Raw genomic sequence first — 18,313 nt, forward strand, 5'->3', positions numbered from 1 at the left:
TTTAGATTTTTGACTGCACAAAATCGATTAATCGATTAACCGAAAGTCGACTTACCTATCCCTAGTTAGTTTTTCAATCTTTAAACCCCTGAGGAGGATCGTTTTTCAATCTTTAAACCCCTGAAGTTGTTCGTTTTTCAATCTTTAAACCCCTGAACCGTTTGTTTTTTTCTTTTCTGAGCACGTACAGTGTGTGATGTGTGTGATATAATCCCACTTTTCGCGGATATTTAAGCAAAAAATCAATTAAAATGTTGCATTTACGTAAAACCCAGGAGTTGGCCATAAGGTGAGTCACTAAAACCAACTGTTTTCCAAATAATAATTCAAATTTATTACCCCACTATATAGGAACTTGGCGACACGTTTCCTGGCCGGTACTCGTAACTACAGCCGTGATTATGATTCCTCGGATGATGAGAAAGAACCCAAGAAATCAAAGGCCAAGAAAGAAGAAAAGTCCCCCAAAAAACCTGCTGCCGCCGCCGCTGCTGCAGAAGAATCAGCATCTTCCAAACTGAATCGTTTGTTGGCATCCATGCAAACCGAAGATCACATGAATTTGAACAAGAGCTATGATGTTGTACCCAAACCTGGTGAGGCAAACAAGAAGAAGAAACTACAAGTCAAACAACAAGCTGAATCTAAGGACATCTTTACGGCTGCAAAGCGGGTAGCATCCATGTTGGGTGAAGATAATAAACAGCAAACTGAATCGGAATTGTTGGCCAAATTACTTGGTGGCAAGCAATCTAAGCAACCTGCCACTGCTGGAAGTGAAAACGAAAAGGCCCCTGAATCCGATGTTAGTTTAAGTGATTTGATTGTGGGCATGAAAATTGATCGCCGTCAAAATCAAGAAGAGTCCGCACCCACACGCAGTGAATATGTGCGCCGTTCCATTGCCGCCGCCAAGGGTAGTCAAAGACAACAATACCGCAAAGATGCCAGTAGTGGTGGTGGTGGTAAAGGTAAACGTCCCGCCCAACGACAACCGGCAACCTATACGGGTAGTGTCAACCTCTTTGGTGGTGAACCCTTGGGCATTTTCACTGACCCAGCACAGCTTAAGGAATCCAGCGATTTATTACCCACATGGTCTTACCTGCAGGAACAATCCTTGAAGCTACAAGTAAGTCATCCACCAAACAATTATTTTGACAAGCTCGCCCTGTGGACGGAACAGGGTAAGGTTTGGCGTTTCCCCATTGACAATGAACAAGATTGGTCGGCGGAAAAGGATGTTGACTTTTCGGAACATATCTTTTTGGAACAACATTTAGAAGGTTGGTGCCCAAATCGTGGTCCCATACGCCACTTTATGGAATTGGTGTGTGTGGGTCTCTCCAAGAATCCCTATCTAACAGCACAGGAGAAAAAAGATCACATATTATGGTATCGTGATTATTTCGAAACGAAAAAAGATGTTTTGAAGGATTTAGTAGCTGAGGATGCTAAGGCCAAGGCTACTAAACAAGTTGAGGCGTAATAGTTTTTGCAATGGAATTGTGTATTTGTTTTTTTTTCTTTATTTGTTAAGATGAAATACATATGTATATTACGAAAACAAGAACATAAATGTTTAACAAGTTGAAGGGGGTTAAGTCTATGTTAAGGTCTCCACTCATATTCGTGTTGAAATGTCTTCCACGGGTTCGTTTTCGTGTACCCGTTACAGCCAACGACCACTGTGGGCAATTATTGTGCTATAGATGACCACTGTGGTTACTTATTTTGATATAGATAACCACTGTGGCCAACTATTGTGCGAAAGATGACCACTGTGGTCACCTATAGTGCGATAGATGACCACTGTGGTCACCTATAGTGCGATAGATGACCACTGTGGTCACCTATAGTGCGACAGATGACCATTGTGGTCACCTATAGTGCGATAGATGTCCACTGTGGTCACCTATAGTGCGATAGATGACCACTGTGGTCACCTATAGTGCGATAGATGACCACTGTGGTCACCTATAGTGCGATAGATGACCACTGTGGTCACCTGTGGTTCGATAGATGACCACTGTGGTCACCTATGGTGCGATAGATGACCACTGTGGTCACCTATAGTGCGATAGATGACCATTGTGGTCACCTATAGTGCGATAGATGACCACTGTGGTCACCTATAGTGCGATAGATGACCACTGTGGTCACCTATAGTGCGATAGATGACCACTGTGGTCACCTGTGGTTCGATAGATGACCACTGTGGTCACCTATGGGGCGATAGATGACCACTTTGGTCACCTATAGTGCGATAGATGACCATTGTGGTCACCTATAGTGCGATAGATGTCCACTGTGGTCACCTATAGTGCGATAGATGACCACTGTGGTCACCTATAGTGCGATAGATAACCACTGTGGTCACCTATAGTGCGATAGATGACCACTGTGGTCACCTGTGGTTCGATAGATATCCACTGTGGTCACCTGTGGTTCGATAGATATCCACTGTGGTCACCTATAGTGCGATAGATGAGCACTGTGGTCACCTATAGTGCGATAGATGAGCACTGTGGTCACCTATAGTGCGATAGATGACCACTGTGGTCACCTATAGTGCGATAGATGACCACTGTGGTCACCTATAGTGCGATAGATGACCACTGTGGTCAACTATAGTGCGATAGATGACCACTGGGGACACCTATAGTGCGATAGATGACCACTGTGGTCACCTATAGTGCGATAGATGACCACTGTGGTCACCTATAGTGCGATAGATGACCACTGTGGTCACCTATAGTGCGATAGATGACCACTGTGGTCACCTATAGTGCGATAGATGACCACTGTGCTCACCTATAGTGCGATAGATGACCACTGTGGTCACCTATAGTGCGATAGATGACCACTGTGGTCACCTATAGTGCGATAGATGACCACTGTGGTCACCTATAGTGCGATAGATGACCACTGTGGTCACCTATAGTGCGATAGATGACCACTGTGGTCACCTATAGTGCGATAGATGACCACTGTGGTCACCCATAGTGCGATAGATGACCATTGTGGTCACCCATAGTGCGATAGATGACCACTGTGGTCATTTTTTGCCCATACAAATCTAGAAAGTTCATATTTATATTAGGCAATTTTCCTTGCGGCAATTGTCAGTTTGAGGGAGAGAGAGTTGGGGCATATGGTAACCCTTTGCCTCTCAACACCCTCTCTCACCTACAAACTGACAATTGCCGCAAGTAAACTCGCCTAATGTAAATTGGGACTTTCTCACTAACAAAATTGCCTAATGTAAATACATGGTACAATAATACAGGTAGCATTATCAAGCCAGCTGATGGTAACATAATGTGTCAATTGCATTGAATTGATGTCAAATTTTGACATCTTATGTTACCAACAATTGCCGATGCGGTTACCTGTGTATTTGTACCATGTGTAAATATGGATAAAAGTCAAATACCTGCCTCAAAGTACGGGTCTGTTCCAGTACTGCAAGAATCTACTAATTTTTACTATTTTTATTTTTCGATATCATAAAGGTAAAATTGTTATCGTAGTAAAAAATAGTAGCTTCTTGCAGGTTCTGGAACAGAGCATCTGTATACACAAATATTGTTTTGACATGTCTCTCTCTCCCATTAATTTATTAATTTTGTAAATAGAAAATACCAAAATTCGTTAATTATCGATATTAGCTTTGTTCCTTTACTTTTTTAATGGTAGGAGTGGTAAAAGAGAAAAGTGTCAAAATTGTTCAAAATTGCTCTCTCATGAACATTTTTACCAGAAAAGTAAAGGAACGGAAAAATGGTAGATCCGGCAGCAATGTCAGAAAAAAACATAAAAAAAATCAATTTTCGTCTTTTATTTCACAGTTTTTAATTTAGTGTTGTCAGTGTTCGAATTTTTCTTCGGTTTTTCGTCTATTTTGTGAAATAATCGTCAAACAAAAGTCGAAAAATCAGTTCTGCCATTTTCTACCCGCAGAAATTTTGCTGGTAGCCTGTGGTAGAAGAGAAAACCATTTTCGCTCTCTCTCCCCTCTCACTCTCTTAAAAATTGCTTCCAGTTTTGCCACTTTTCGGGGTTAAGGAACGCTTTGCAGGTTAAAAATGGTAACAAATGGTAAAAATGGTAACCTCAGGTAAGTAAAGGAACACAGCTATTATAAGCATATTAATTTTACCGACAATTATCGATAACAGCAAAAATGAGTTACAGAATCCCACTACAGTAGTGGGATTCTGTAAAGCGGGGTACACACGATCAGTTTTGACTGTCGATTTTTCGGCATTATCGATAACTGTCCAACCGTCCAGCAACCAAAAAATATTTTGTGTTTGCTGATGACTGACAAAAGTGAGCGGCCACACTGGCAAGCAACCGATTATTTGAGCAAAACTGACAGTCAAAACTGATCGTGTGTACCCCACTTAACTCATTTTTGCTGTTATCGATAATTGTCGGTAAAATTAAAATGCTTATAATTTCGATAATTAACGAAATTTTTTGGTAAGTTAACGATGAATGAAAAGTAGTCGCTAGCCTCTACCGACACAAACAGTGATGCCAACTTTTGTTTATGTTTTTAGTCCTAATTTTGCTATTTAATTTTATCGATTTTTGTCGGTAACAGCAAAAATGAGTTACAGAATCCCACTACTGATGTCTTAAGCCGGATACACATTGTCAGTTTTGAATGACAGCTTTGTTGTTGCTTGCTAGTCTGGCCGTTCATTTTTGGCTTGACATGTCAACATGGAATTCAAAACTGACAATGTGTTCCTAACTTTAGAACTCGACTATCGACTTTTTCATAAGCGGAGTACACACGATCAGTTTTGACTGTCGAGTTTTCGGAATTATCGATTATAGTCAAACAGTCCAGCAACCACAAAATATTTTGTGGTTGCCTGATGACTGAAAAAAGTGAGCGGCCACACTGACAAGCAACCGATTATTTGAGCAAAAGTGACAGTCAAAACTGATCGTGTGTACCCCGCTATAACCGCAGAAAATCGATTATAGTCGACTATTCGTCGATTTTGGAGTTTTCTTTTGAAACTGTAAAACCGCCAAAAGTAGGTCTGTCTGGTTACTTTCCCAGCAAGAATTGTCCAGCAAGAACTTTTTCTCGAGAGTTTGGAGTTTTTATTTGCTCTGTTCCAGAACCTGCAATAATCTACTATTTTTTACTTCGATAACAGTTTTTCCTTTATGTTATCGGAAAAGATAATAAAACTTAGTAGATTCTTGCAAGCAAAAACCAGCAAGCAAACAGCTGATTTGCCAAAACAGAACAATTTGTCCGCCAATAAAGAAACCAAAGTAAGCAAAAATGTATTTTTTAAAAAATAAAAAAGAAAATGACTTAAAAAGGATTTTTCCACTTTGCAACTTTGTTATCCAAAAAAACCAATGCAATTATTGGCCTGTTCCCGTACTTTATAAAGTGGTAAAAGTTGTAAAAGTCGTAAACTATTTTCATATAAATTTTGTGTACGGGAACGCAAAATGTGTAAAAGTGGTAAAAATAGTAAAAACTTTTTAGTTCTGGAACAGAGCTTATGCTTGCCATTTCCGGAATATTTTTTTTTTCAATTTGCACAAATATAAATCGCCGAAGAATTAAAAACAGCTGATTTATTGCAAGTGCTGGCTAGAAGAAATTTGTCCAGCAAGAATTTGCAAACTCTCAGTAAACGAACTGTCAAAATGTCTCTCTCAATTCGCTCTATTTTTTTCTGGCTTTTTGTGTTAACAGACGACTTTCAGCAACAATTGGTACACATTTTTACAAGTTTTAGGGTAACCAGACAGACCTAGTGTAACCCCGCCAAGTCAACAATCGACGGACAAACTCGAAAATCGATAACAAGATAATCGATTATGCGATTTTCCCTCCAGACAAAAGTCGACTACGATTTTTAGATTTTTGACTGCAAAAAGTCGATTAATCGAAAGTCGATTGACCTATCCCTACTCTCAACAACAAAAAGAGATCAAATCAATCAAAATATTCATTCGGAGAGGTTAGACGGACGTGTTTCTTTGCGGAAAAAAATGATGAATTGAACGACGAATATACGAAGAAAAGAAAATCGTGAAAAAATAATTATTTTTTAATTATTTCATTTTTTAACGTTCGCCCATTCATTCAGAAAGTGGAATTTTTGTGTGGTGTGCCGAGTTGTGTGTTTCAAAGAAATGAAATATCAGCAAAACGAAAGCTAAAAATTGCAAAAAAATAACGAAAGAATAAAAAAATATATAAAACACATATATATCAGCCAGACTTGACGTGTTGCGCGTAAACAAAACAAAATTTGAGAAAAATTAAAGAAGATAAATAATTGTCGAAGAAACGGTGTTGTCAAAGAAAACAAAGAAGAAGAGTGGCATATGAGAGTGAGTGAGAGAGCAAATAACGAGTAACGAATTAACGAGGCGACAACGACAACGAGTGAATAGCGAAGCAAAACACACAACAAGTAAAAAGCCAAAAGAGAATAACAAAAAAAAAATGCAGTCGACATAAGAAAAAAATACAGCCTCTCTTCTTGCATTCGAAGCGACCGACAACAGCCATCCAACAGTTCATTAAAATTCTTTACGTTTCTTTTCGTTTGGGTTTTGTGGAATTAAAATTTTAATTTTGTTTGCTGCTTTTGTTAAAAAGATTTTATTTTCTATTCTAACTAATCTGTGTGGTGTTTGTTTGTGCAATATTCAATTTAAAATCAAAAATACGAAAAAGAAAATAAAACCCAGCAACAACAAGGGAAAATATTTCTGCTTCATAAAAGAAACGACTAAAGAAAAAAACAAGAAAAAGCGTAAAAGGTAAGAATTAAAAACGAATTGAAATAATTCTTATCTGCGTGAGATGGTGTGTGTGTGTGTGTGCGGTTCAAGTGTGTTTGAAAAGTATCTGTGTTGACTGAATGTCCATTAAATTTGTTGATGAAGCGTGGAAAGGGAGGGACATCGCGACATGTGTGGTGTGTGTGTGCAATCAACATGAAAATTAAACGATCCCATATTTTTTATGTTTTCTTTCTTTTTTTATTGGTGAATTGCTGATAGGTATTTGCAAATATTTGCCAGTTCTAATTCATTTATCGCCAATTAGGAGACATACTAATGAAAGAAGAAGAAATTAATTAAAATATGAAGAAAAAGAAGAGGACAAAAATCTCGTCTAGCATTGACCTTTCTTCCATGCACAACCCAGAGCAATTCGGATTAAGACTTATCAGCTAAAAATTTTATGAATCATAACTGGGTGGCTTGGCTTAAGATTTGTCTTAACGCAAAAATACCGGTTCTCTCACTTCTGCAATGAAAATACAAAGCCGGTTTTTGAATTAAGAAAACACCCAAATTAGATGAAATGTGGCCGAATTTTTAATTTCCATAGAAAATCTTTAATTCAGCCTGGCTTAATACAAGTTTCCTTAGAAAATCTTTAATTCAGCCTTGCTGAATAGAAATTTCCATAGGAAATCTGCAATTCAGCCTGGCTGAATAGAAGTTTCCAATGGAAAACTGCAATTCAGCCTGGCTGAATAGAAGTTTCCATAGGAAAACTGCAATTCAGCCTGGCTGAATAGAAGTTTCCATAGGAAAACTGCAATTCAGCCTGGCTGAATAGAAGTTTCCATACGAAAACTGCAATTCAGCCTGGATGAATAGAAGTTTCCATAGGAAATCCGCAATTCAGCCTGGCTGAATAGAAGTTTCCATAGGAAAACTGCAATTCAGCCTGGCTGAAAAACTGCAATTCAGCCTGGCTGAATTAGGTTTTCGTTAGGAAAATTTCAATTCAGCCTGGCTGAATTAGGTTTTCGTAGGGAAATCTGCAATTCAGCCTGGCTGAATTAGGTTTTCGTTAGGAAAACTTCAATTCAGCCTGGCTGAATTAGATTTTCTTTAGGAAATCTTCCATTCAGCCTGGCTGAATTAGGTTTTCGTAGGGAAATCTGCAATTCAGCCTGGCTGAATAGAAGTTTCCATAGGAAATCTTCAATTCAGCCTGGCTGAATAGAAGTTTCCATATGAAATCTGCAATTCAGCCTGGCTGAATAGAAGTTTCCATCGGGAATCTGCAATTCAGCCTGGCTGAATAGAAGTTTCCATAGGAAATCTGCAATTCAGCCTGGCTGAATACAAGTTTCCATAGAAAATCTGCAATTCAGCCTGGCTGAATAGAAGTTTCCATAGGAAATCTACAATTCAGCATGGCTGAATAGAAGTTTCCATAGGAAATCTGCAATTCAGCCTGGCTGAATAGAAGTTTCCATATGAAATCTGCAATTCAGCCTGGCTGAATAGAAGTTTCCATATGAAATCTGCAATTCAGCCTGGCTGAATAGAAGTTTCCATAGGAAATCTGCAATTCAGCCTGGCTGAATACAAGTTTCCATAGAAAATTTTTAATTCAGCCTGGCTGAATAGAAGTTTCCATATGAAATCTGCAATTCAGCCTGGCTGAATACAAGTTTCCATAGAAAATCTGCAATTCAGCCTGGCTGAATAGAAGTTTCCATAGGAAATCTTCAATTCAGCCTGGCTGAATAGGAGTTTCCATAGGAAATCTTCAATTCAGCCTGGCTGAATAGGAGTTTCCATAGGAAATCTTCAATTCAGCCTGGCTGAATAGGAGTTTCCATAGGAAATCTTCAATTCAGCCTGGCTGAATAGGAGTTTCCATAGGAAATCTTCAATTCAGCCTGGCTGAATAGGAGTTTCCATAGGAAATCTTCAATTCAGCCTGGCTGAATAGGAGTTTCCATAGGAAATCTTCAATTCAGCCTGGCTGAATAGGAGTTTCCATAGGAAATCTTCAATTCAGCCTGGCTGAATAGGAGTTTCCATAGGAAATCTTCAATTCAGCCTGGCTGAATAGGAGTTTCCATAGGAAATCTTCAATTCAGCCTGGCTGAATAGGAGTTTCCATAGGAAATCTTCAATTCAGCCTGGCTGAATAGGAGTTTCCATAGGAAATCTTCAATTCAGCCTGGCTGAATAGGAGTTTCCATAGGAAATCTTCAATTCAGCCTGGCTGAATAGGAGTTTCCATAGGAAATCTTCAATTCAGCCTGGCTGAATAGGAGTTTCCATAGGAAATCTTCAATTCAGCCTGGCTGAATAGGAGTTTCCATAGGAAATCTTCAATTCAGCCTGGCTGAATAGGAGTTTCCATAGGAAATCTTCAATTCAGCCTGGCTGAATAGGAGTTTCCATAGGAAATCTTCAATTCAGCCTGGCTGAATAGGAGTTTCCATAGGAAATCTTCAATTCAGCCTGGCTGAATAGGAGTTTCCATAGGAAATCTTCAATTCAGCCTGGCTGAATAGGAGTTTCCATAGGAAATCTTCAATTCAGCCTGGCTGAATAGGAGTTTCCATAGGAAATCTTCAATTCAGCCTGGCTGAATAGGAGTTTCCATAGGAAATCTTCAATTCAGCCTGGCTGAATAGGAGTTTCCATAGGAAATCTTCAATTCAGCCTGGCTGAATAGGAGTTTCCATAGGAAATCTTCAATTCAGCCTGGCTGAATAGGAGTTTCTATAGGAAATCTTCAATTCAGCCTGGCTGAATAGGAGTTTCTATAGGAAATCTTCAATTCAGCCTGGCTGAATAGGAGTTTCTATAGGAAATCTTCAATTCAGCCTGGCTGAATAGGAGTTTCCATAGGAAATCTTCAATTCAGCCTGGCTGAATAGGAGTTTCCATAGGAAATCTTCAATTCAGCCTGGCTGAATAGGAGTTTCTATAGGAAATCTTCAATTCAGCCTGGCTGAATAGGAGTTTCCATAGGAAACCTTCAATTCAGCCTGGCTGAATAGGAGTTTCCATAGGAAACCTTCAATTCAGCCTGGCTGAATAGGAGTTTCCATAGGAAATCTTCAATTCAGCCTGGCTGAATAGGAGTTTCCATAGGAAATCTTCAATTCAGCCTGGCTGAATAGGAGTTTCCATAGGAAATCTTCAATTCAGCCTGGCTGAATAGGAGTTTCCATAGGAAATCTTCAATTCAGCCTGGCTGAATAGGAGTTTCCATAGGAAATCTTCAATTTAGCCTGGCTGAATAGGAGTTTCCATAGGAAATCTTCAATTCAGCCTGGCTGAATAGGAGTTTCCATAGGAAATCTTCAATTCAGCCTGGCTGAATTAGGTTTTCGTTCGGAAAACTTTAATTCAGCCTGGCTGAATTAGGCTTTCGTTCGGAATACTTAAATTTTCGTTAGTTTTCGTTAGGATAACTTCAATTCAGCCTGGCTGAATTAGGTTTTCGTTAGGAAAACTTCAATTCAGCCTGGCTGAATTTTGTTTTCGTTAGGAAAACTTCAATTGAGCCTGGCTGAATTAGGTTTTCGTTAGGAAATCGTCAATTCAGCCTGGCTGAATTAGGCTTTCGTTAGAAAACCGTCAATTCAGCTCAGCTGAATAACGCTTTCTACAGAAAATCTTCTATTTACCTTAACAAAACATATTATTAAATTAAAAAATATAATTTAGCTTAGCTGAATTAGTTTTGTGTGTTCGAAAATTCCCCTAAAATTTAATTTTTTTCTTCCTTCTCTTTTCAGATCATTAAAAAGTGCTTGCATTTCTATTCCGATTAATCAGTTTACATAACAAGGGCGTTTGGATTACGCTTATCAAAAAAAAAAAAAAAAAAAAAAATATAAAAAATATTAATTAAATTAAAAGTGAATTTTTGCCGGCAAAATATTTTATTAATTCATTTTTTATTTTGCTTTCGATAAAATATATTTTGTTCGATCATAAAAGTTTCATCGAATCATAAATAATAAATTAATTTACTTGTGAAATTTGTTTATCTTCGATTCGACACGACGTCCTGCTGCTGGTAGAGCTGTTTTTTTATTCAATATCAACATTTGAACAACAACGGTTTATTTTTTGTGATTTTTGTTAAACAATTTATGCTTAAATGGATGCAACATCAATAATCACACAAGTCGCCCGCGATGACGAACAACTGAATGTTTATCCAAATGAAAAAGGTGAGTTTTAGTTATAGTTAAGTTGAAATTATTATTTTTAATAAAAAAAATTTAAAAATTTCCCATGAAAATATTAATTCAGCTGGGCTAAATTGCAGATTTCCTATGGAAACCTTAATTCAGCTGGGCTGAATTGCAGATTTCCTATGGAAACCTTAATTCAGCTGGGCTGAATTGCTGATTTCCTATGGAAACCTTAATTCAGCTGGGCTGAATTGCTGATTTCCTATGGAAACCTTAATTCAGCTGGGCTGAATTGCAGATTTCCTATGGAAACCTTAATTCAGCTGGGCTGAATTACAGATTTCCTATGTAAACTTCTATTGAGCCAGGCTGAATTGCAGATTTCCTATGGAAACTTCTATTCAGCCAGGCTGAATTGCAGATTTCCTATGGAAACTTCTATTCAGCCAGGCTGAATTGCAGATTTCCCATGGAAACTTCTATTCAGCCCGGCTGAATTACAGATTTCTTATGGGAACTTCTATTCGCCCAGGCTGAATTGCAGATTTCTTGGGGAAACCTCTATTCAGCCAGGCTGAATTGCAGATTTCCTATCGAAACTTGAATTCAGCCGGGCTTTTTTGAGCTTCCTTTAAAATTAGAGCAAATTTGCTCTCTTTCCCAATAAACAGTTATGAGAATTTCATGTCTCTCGGCGATGACTCATATTGTCATCCATAATAATTTGTTTTAGTTTATGTTACTTGTTTCAATATCTTTCCCATCCTCCCCCTTGGCCTATTGTTTACATGTGGTGAGTTCATCATCATTGCCACCACTCCTCATCATCATAACTATAAATCTCAAGCCGGTTTTTTCCCATGAAACGTAAACAGCAATTTATCCAACAACAACAATCCCATGGTGTTTGGGCCACCAATGAGTGTATGTGTGTGCGAGTGTGAACGCTTCAAGTTGTTTTCTTATATCATGAATTAAATTGGAATTCTTCTACTGCTGCCTTGGTTGTTGCTTAAAATGTTGTTTATGATTGAGTACTGCTTCTTGGTGGTGTTGCTGCTGCCTCTGCTTCGGGCTGACCTTTATTCCACGTCTTGAAGTTGGCATGGCGGTGGCTTTTTACAGCCGGAAAAAGAAGAATGTGAAAGTTATCATTAATTTCATTCATGTACAACAATTCTTCCTCCATCCATGGGCAACAATCACCCTTTGCTCTCACACTCTCTCTTTCTCTTCGTTTCGAATAATTTTATGGTGATCTCTGCAATAATGTTTATTTTGTTTACTTCTTTTGTGGTTGCTGCTGCTCTGCTTTTTGTCGTTATAACATTAAAAACTGTAATTTATTGTATGCTGGCTGACTGTCGGACGGACAGCCCCATCGTTGGCTTGGGCTTTTGCAAGAAAATTGCTTATTTTGTTGTAAACAAAAGTCTGTGAAGGAACCACGAAGACGATGATGACCGAATTATTTCTCTTGGTATTTTAATTAAGTTTTTTATGCTGCGGATTAAGTTAAAAAGACATCTTTATCATGATTGGCCCAGATAAAAATTAATTACTTCATTGAAATTTGTCAGTCAGGGTTTCACAACAATAACAAAATTTACATTTTAATAAATAAATTTTGCATTAATTATGTTATTATTTATAAATATTAATTTTTTCATGGGAAAATCCTCAATTCAGTTAAGCTGAATTGCAGATTTCCCATAGAAACCGCAATTCAGCCAGGCAGAATTTAAGATTTCCTATAGAAATCGTAATTCAGCCAGGCTGAATTGAAGATATACTATAGAAATCTCCATTCAGCCAGGCTGAATTGAAGATTTCCTATAGAAATCGCCATTCAGCCAGGCTGAATTGAAGATATACTATAGAAATCGCCATTCAGCCAGGCTGAATTGAAGATATACTATAGAAATCGCCATTCAGCCAGGCTGAATTGAAGATTTCCTATAGAAATCGCCATTCAGCCAGGCTGAATTGAAGATTTCCTATAGAAATCGCCATTCAGCCAGGCTGAATTGAAGATTTCCTATAGAAATCGCAATTCAGCCAGGCGGAATTGAAGATTTCCTATAGAAATGGCAATTTAGCCAGGCTGAATTGAAGATTTCCTATAGAAATGGCAATTTAGCCAGGCTGAATTGAAGATTTCCTATAGAAATCACAATTCAGCCAGGCTGAATTGAAGATTTCCTATAGAAATCACAATTCAGCCAGGCTGAATTGAAGATTTCCTATAGAAATCACAATTCAGCCAGGCTGAATTGAAGATTTCCTATAGAAATCACAATTCAGCCAGGCTGAATTGAAGATTTCCTATAGAAATCACAATTCAGCCAGGCTGAATTGAAGATTTCCTATAGAAATCACAATTCAGCCAGGCTGAATTGAAGATTTCCTATAGAAATCACAATTCAGCCAGGCTGAATTGAAGATTTCCTATAGAAATCACAATTCAGCCAGGCTGAATTGAAGATTTCCTATAGAAATCCCAATTCAGCCAGGCTGAATTGAAGATTTCCTATAGAAATCCCCATTCAGCCAGGCTGAATTGAAGATTTCCTATAGAAATCCCCATTCAGCCAGGCTGAATTGAAGATTTCCTATAGAAATCCCCATTCAGCCAGGCTGAATTGAAGATTTCCTATAGAAATCCCCATTCAGCCAGGCTGAATTGAAGATTTCCTATAGAAATCCCCATTCAGCCAGGCTGAATTGAAGATTTCCTATAGAAATCCCCATTCAGCCAGGCTGAATTGAAGATTTCCTATAGAAATCCCCATTCAGCCAGGCTGAATTGAAGATTTCCTATAGAAATCCCCATTCAGCCAGGCTGAATTGAAGATTTCCTATAGAAATCCCCATTCAGCCAGGCTGAATTGAAGATTTCCTATAGAAATCCCCATTCAGCCAGGCTGAATTGAAGATTTCCTATAGAAATCCCCATTCAGCCAGGCTGAATTGAAGATTTCCTATAGAAATCCCCATTCAGCCAGGCTGAATTGAAGATTTCCTATAGAAATCCCCATTCAGCCAGGCTGAATTGAAGATTTCCTATAGAAATCCCCATTCAGCCAGGCTGAATTGAAGATTTCCTATAGAAATCCCCATTCAGCCAGGCTGAATTGAAGATTTCCTATAGAAATCCCCATTCAGCCAGGCTGAATTGAAGATTTCCTATAGAAATCCCCATTCAGCCAGGCTGAATTAAAGATTTCCTATAGAAATCACAATTCAGCCAGGCTGAATTTAAGATTTCCTACAGAAATCGCAATTCTGCCAGGCTGAATTGAAGATTTCCTATAGTAATCAAAATTCAGCCAGGCTGAATTGAAGATTTCCCATAGAAATCCCCATTCAGCCAGGCTGAATTGAAGATTTCCTATAGAAATCCCCATTCAGACAGGCTGAATTGAAGATTTCCTATAGAAATCCCCATTCAGCCAGGCTGAATTGAAGATTTCCTATAGAAATCCCCATTCAGCCAGGCTGAATTAAAGATTTCCTATAGAAATCACAATTCAGCCAGGCTGAATTTAAGATTTCCTACAGAAATCGCAATTCAGCCAGGCTGAATTTAAGATTTCCTACAGAAATCGCAATTCAGCCAGGCTGAATTTAAGATTTCCTACAGAAATCGCAATTCAGCCAGGCTGAATTTAAGATTTCCTACAGAAATCGCAATTCTGCCAGGCTGAATTGAAGATTTCCTATAGTAATCAAAATTCAGCCAGGCTGAATTGAAGATTTCCTATAGAAATCCCCATTCAGCCAGGCTGAATTGAAGATTTCCTATAGAAATCCCCATTCAGCCAGGCTGAATTGAAGATTTCCTATAGAAATCCCCATTCAGCCAGGCTGAATTGAAGATTTCCTATAGAAATCCCCATTCAGCCAGGCTGAATTGAAGATTTCCTATAGAAATCCCCATTCAGCCAGGCTGAATTGAAGATTTCCTATAGAAATCCCCATTCAGCCAGGCTGAATTGAAGATTTCCTATAGAAATCCCCATTCAGCCAGGCTGAATTGAAGATTTCCTATAGAAATCCCCATTCAGCCAGGCTGAATTGAAGATTTCCTATAGAAATCCCCATTCAGCCAGGCTGAATTGAAGATTTCCTATAGAAATCCCCATTCAGCCAGGCTGAATTGAAGATTTCCTATAGAAATCCCCATTCAGCCAGGCTGAATTGAAGATTTCCTATAGAAATCCCCATTCAGCCAGGCTGAATTGAAGATTTCCTATAGAAATCCCCATTCAGCCAGGCTGAATTGAAGATTTCCTATAGAAATCCCCATTCAGCCAGGCTGAATTGAAGATTTCCTATAGAAATCCCCATTCAGCCAGGCTGAATTGAAGATTTCCTATAGAAATCCCCATTCAGCCAGGCTGAATTGAAGATTTCCTATAGAAATCCCCATTCAGCCAGGCTGAATTGAAGATTTCCTATAGAAATCCCCATTCAGCCAGGCTGAATTGAAGATTTCCTATAGAAATCCCCATTCAGCCAGGCTGAATTGAAGATTTCCTATAGAAATCCCCATTCAGCCAGGCTGAATTGAAGATTTCCTATAGAAATCCCCATTCAGCCAGGCTGAATTGAAGATTTCCTATAGAAATCCCCATTCAGCCAGGCTGAATTGAAGATTTCCTATAGAAATCCCCATTCAGCCAGGCTGAATTGAAGATTTCCTATAGAAATCCCCATTCAGCCAGGCTGAATTGAAGATTTCCTATAGAAATCCCCATTCAGCCAGGCTGAATTGAAGATTTCCTATAGAAATCCCCATTCAGCCAGGCTGAATTGAAGATTTCCTATAGAAATCCCCATTCAGCCAGGCTGAATTGAAGATTTCCTATAGAAATCCCCATTCAGCCAGGCTGAATTGAAGATTTCCTATAGAAATCCCCATTCAGCCAGGCTGAATTGAAGATTTCCTATAGAAATCCCCATTCAGCCAGGCTGAATTGAAGATTTCCTATAGAAATCCCCATTCAGCCAGGCTGAATTGAAGATTTCCTATAGAAATCCCCATTCAGCCAGGCTGAATTGAAGATTTCCTATAGAAATCCCCATTCAGCCAGGCTGAATTGAAGATTTCCTATAGAAATCCCCATTCAGCCAGGCTGAATTGAAGATTTCCTATAGAAATCCCCATTCAGCCAGGCTGAATTGAAGATTTCCTATAGAAATCCCCATTCAGCCAGGCTGAATTGAAGATTTCCTATAGAAATCCCCATTCAGCCAGGCTGAATTGAAGATTTCCTATAGAAATCCCCATTCAGCCAGGCTGAATTGAAGATTTCCTATAGAAATCCCCATTCAGCCAGGCTGAATTGAAGATTTCCTATAGAAATCCCCATTCAGCCAGGCTGAATTGAAGATTTCCTATAGAAATCCCCATTCAGCCAGGCTGAATTGAAGATTTCCTATAGAAATCCCCATTCAGCCAGGCTGAATTGAAGATTTCCTATAGAAATCCCCATTCAGCCAGGCTGAATTGAAGATTTCCTATAGAAATCCCCATTCAGCCAGGCTGAATTGAAGATTTCCTATAGAAATCCCCATTCAGCCAGGCTGAATTGAAGATTTCCTATAGAAATCCCCATTCAGCCAGGCTGAATTGAAGATTTCCTATAGAAATCCCCATTCAGCCAGGCTGAATTGAAGATTTCCTATAGAAATCCCCATTCAGCCAGGCTGAATTGAAGATTTCCTATAGAAATCCCCATTCAGCCAGGCTGAATTGAAGATTTCCTATAGAAATCCCCATTCAGCCAGGCTGAATTGAAGATTTCCTATAGAAATCCCCATTCAGCCAGGCTGAATTGAAGATTTCCTATAGAAATCCCCATTCAGCCAGGCTGAATTGAAGATTTCCTATAGAAATCCCCATTCAGCCAGGCTGAATTGAAGATTTCCTATAGAAATCCCCATTCAGCCAGGCTGAATTGAAGATTTCCTATAGAAATCCCCATTCAGCCAGGCTGAATTGAAGATTTCCTATAGAAATCCCCATTCAGCCAGGCTGAATTGAAGATTTCCTATAGAAATCCCCATTCAGCCAGGCTGAATTGAAGATTTCCTATAGAAATCCCCATTCAGCCAGGCTGAATTGAAGATTTCCTATAGAAATCCCCATTCAGCCAGGCTGAATTGAAGATTTCCTATAGAAATCCCCATTCAGCCAGGCTGAATTGAAGATTTCCTATAGAAATCCCCATTCAGCCAGGCTGAATTGAAGATTTCCTATAGAAATCCCCATTCAGCCAGGCTGAATTGAAGATTTCCTATAGAAATCCCCATTCAGCCAGGCTGAATTGAAGATTTCCTATAGAAATCCCCATTCAGCCAGGCTGAATTGAAGATTTCCTATAGAAATCCCCATTCAGCCAGGCTGAATTGAAGATTTCCTATAGAAATCCCCATTCAGCCAGGCTGAATTGAAGATTTCCTATAGAAATCCCCATTCAGCCAGGCTGAATTGAAGATTTCCTATAGAAATCCCCATTCAGCCAGGCTGAATTGAAGATTTCCTATAGAAATCCCCATTCAGCCAGGCTGAATTGAAGATTTCCTATAGAAATCCCCATTCAGCCAGGCTGAATTGAAGATTTCCTATAGAAATCCCCATTCAGCCAGGCTGAATTGAAGATTTCCTATAGAAATCCCCATTCAGCCAGGCTGAATTGAAGATTTCCTATAGAAATCCCCATTCAGCCAGGCTGAATTGAAGATTTCCTATAGAAATCCCCATTCAGCCAGGCTGAATTGAAGATTTCCTATAGAAATCCCCATTCAGCCAGGCTGAATTGAAGATTTCCTATAGAAATCCCCATTCAGCCAGGCTGAATTGAAGATTTCCTATAGAAATCCCCATTCAGCCAGGCTGAATTGAAGATTTCCTATAGAAATCCCCATTCAGCCAGGCTGAATTGAAGATTTCCTATAGAAATCCCCATTCAGCCAGGCTGAATTGAAGATTTCCTATAGAAATCCCCATTCAGCCAGGCTGAATTGAAGATTTCCTATAGAAATCCCCATTCAGCCAGGCTGAATTGAAGATTTCCTATAGAAATCCCCATTCAGCCAGGCTGAATTGAAGATTTCCTATAGAAATCCCCATTCAGCCAGGCTGAATTGAAGATTTCCTATAGAAATCCCCATTCAGCCAGGCTGAATTGAAGATTTCCTATAGAAATCCCCATTCAGCCAGGCTGAATTGAAGATTTCCTATAGAAATCCCCATTCAGCCAGGCTGAATTGAAGATTTCCTATAGAAATCCCCATTCAGCCAGGCTGAATTGAAGATTTCCTATAGAAAT

At 39.0% G+C, this 18,313-nt stretch overlaps 1 protein-coding gene and 1 long non-coding RNA gene across 2 annotated transcripts; both read left to right on the forward strand.

Moving 5' to 3' along the window:
* The first annotated feature begins 99 nt into the window (after positions 1–99).
* mRpS31 (mitochondrial ribosomal protein S31) lies at positions 100–1,570 on the forward strand. Its single transcript, XM_073982583.1, has 2 exons — positions 100–289; positions 352–1,570. Exons 1-2 carry the CDS (start codon positions 252–254, stop codon positions 1,487–1,489), a joined length of 1,176 nt encoding a protein of 391 aa, XP_073838684.1. The 5' UTR covers positions 100–251; the 3' UTR covers positions 1,490–1,570.
* A 4,403-nt stretch (positions 1,571–5,973) lies between these two features.
* Positions 5,974–11,011, forward strand: LOC141400665 (uncharacterized). The gene is made up of 2 exons (XR_012412165.1): positions 5,974–6,819; positions 10,572–11,011. It is a non-coding gene; the product is annotated as an uncharacterized lncRNA (long non-coding RNA).
* The last annotated feature ends 7,302 nt before the right edge of the window (positions 11,012–18,313 follow it).

This window comes from Musca autumnalis, unplaced genomic scaffold (genome assembly GCF_047663935.1).
Source record: "Musca autumnalis isolate F117 unplaced genomic scaffold, ASM4766393v1 scaffold_4, whole genome shotgun sequence".
Classification (NCBI taxonomy): Eukaryota; Metazoa; Arthropoda; class Insecta; order Diptera; family Muscidae; genus Musca; species Musca autumnalis.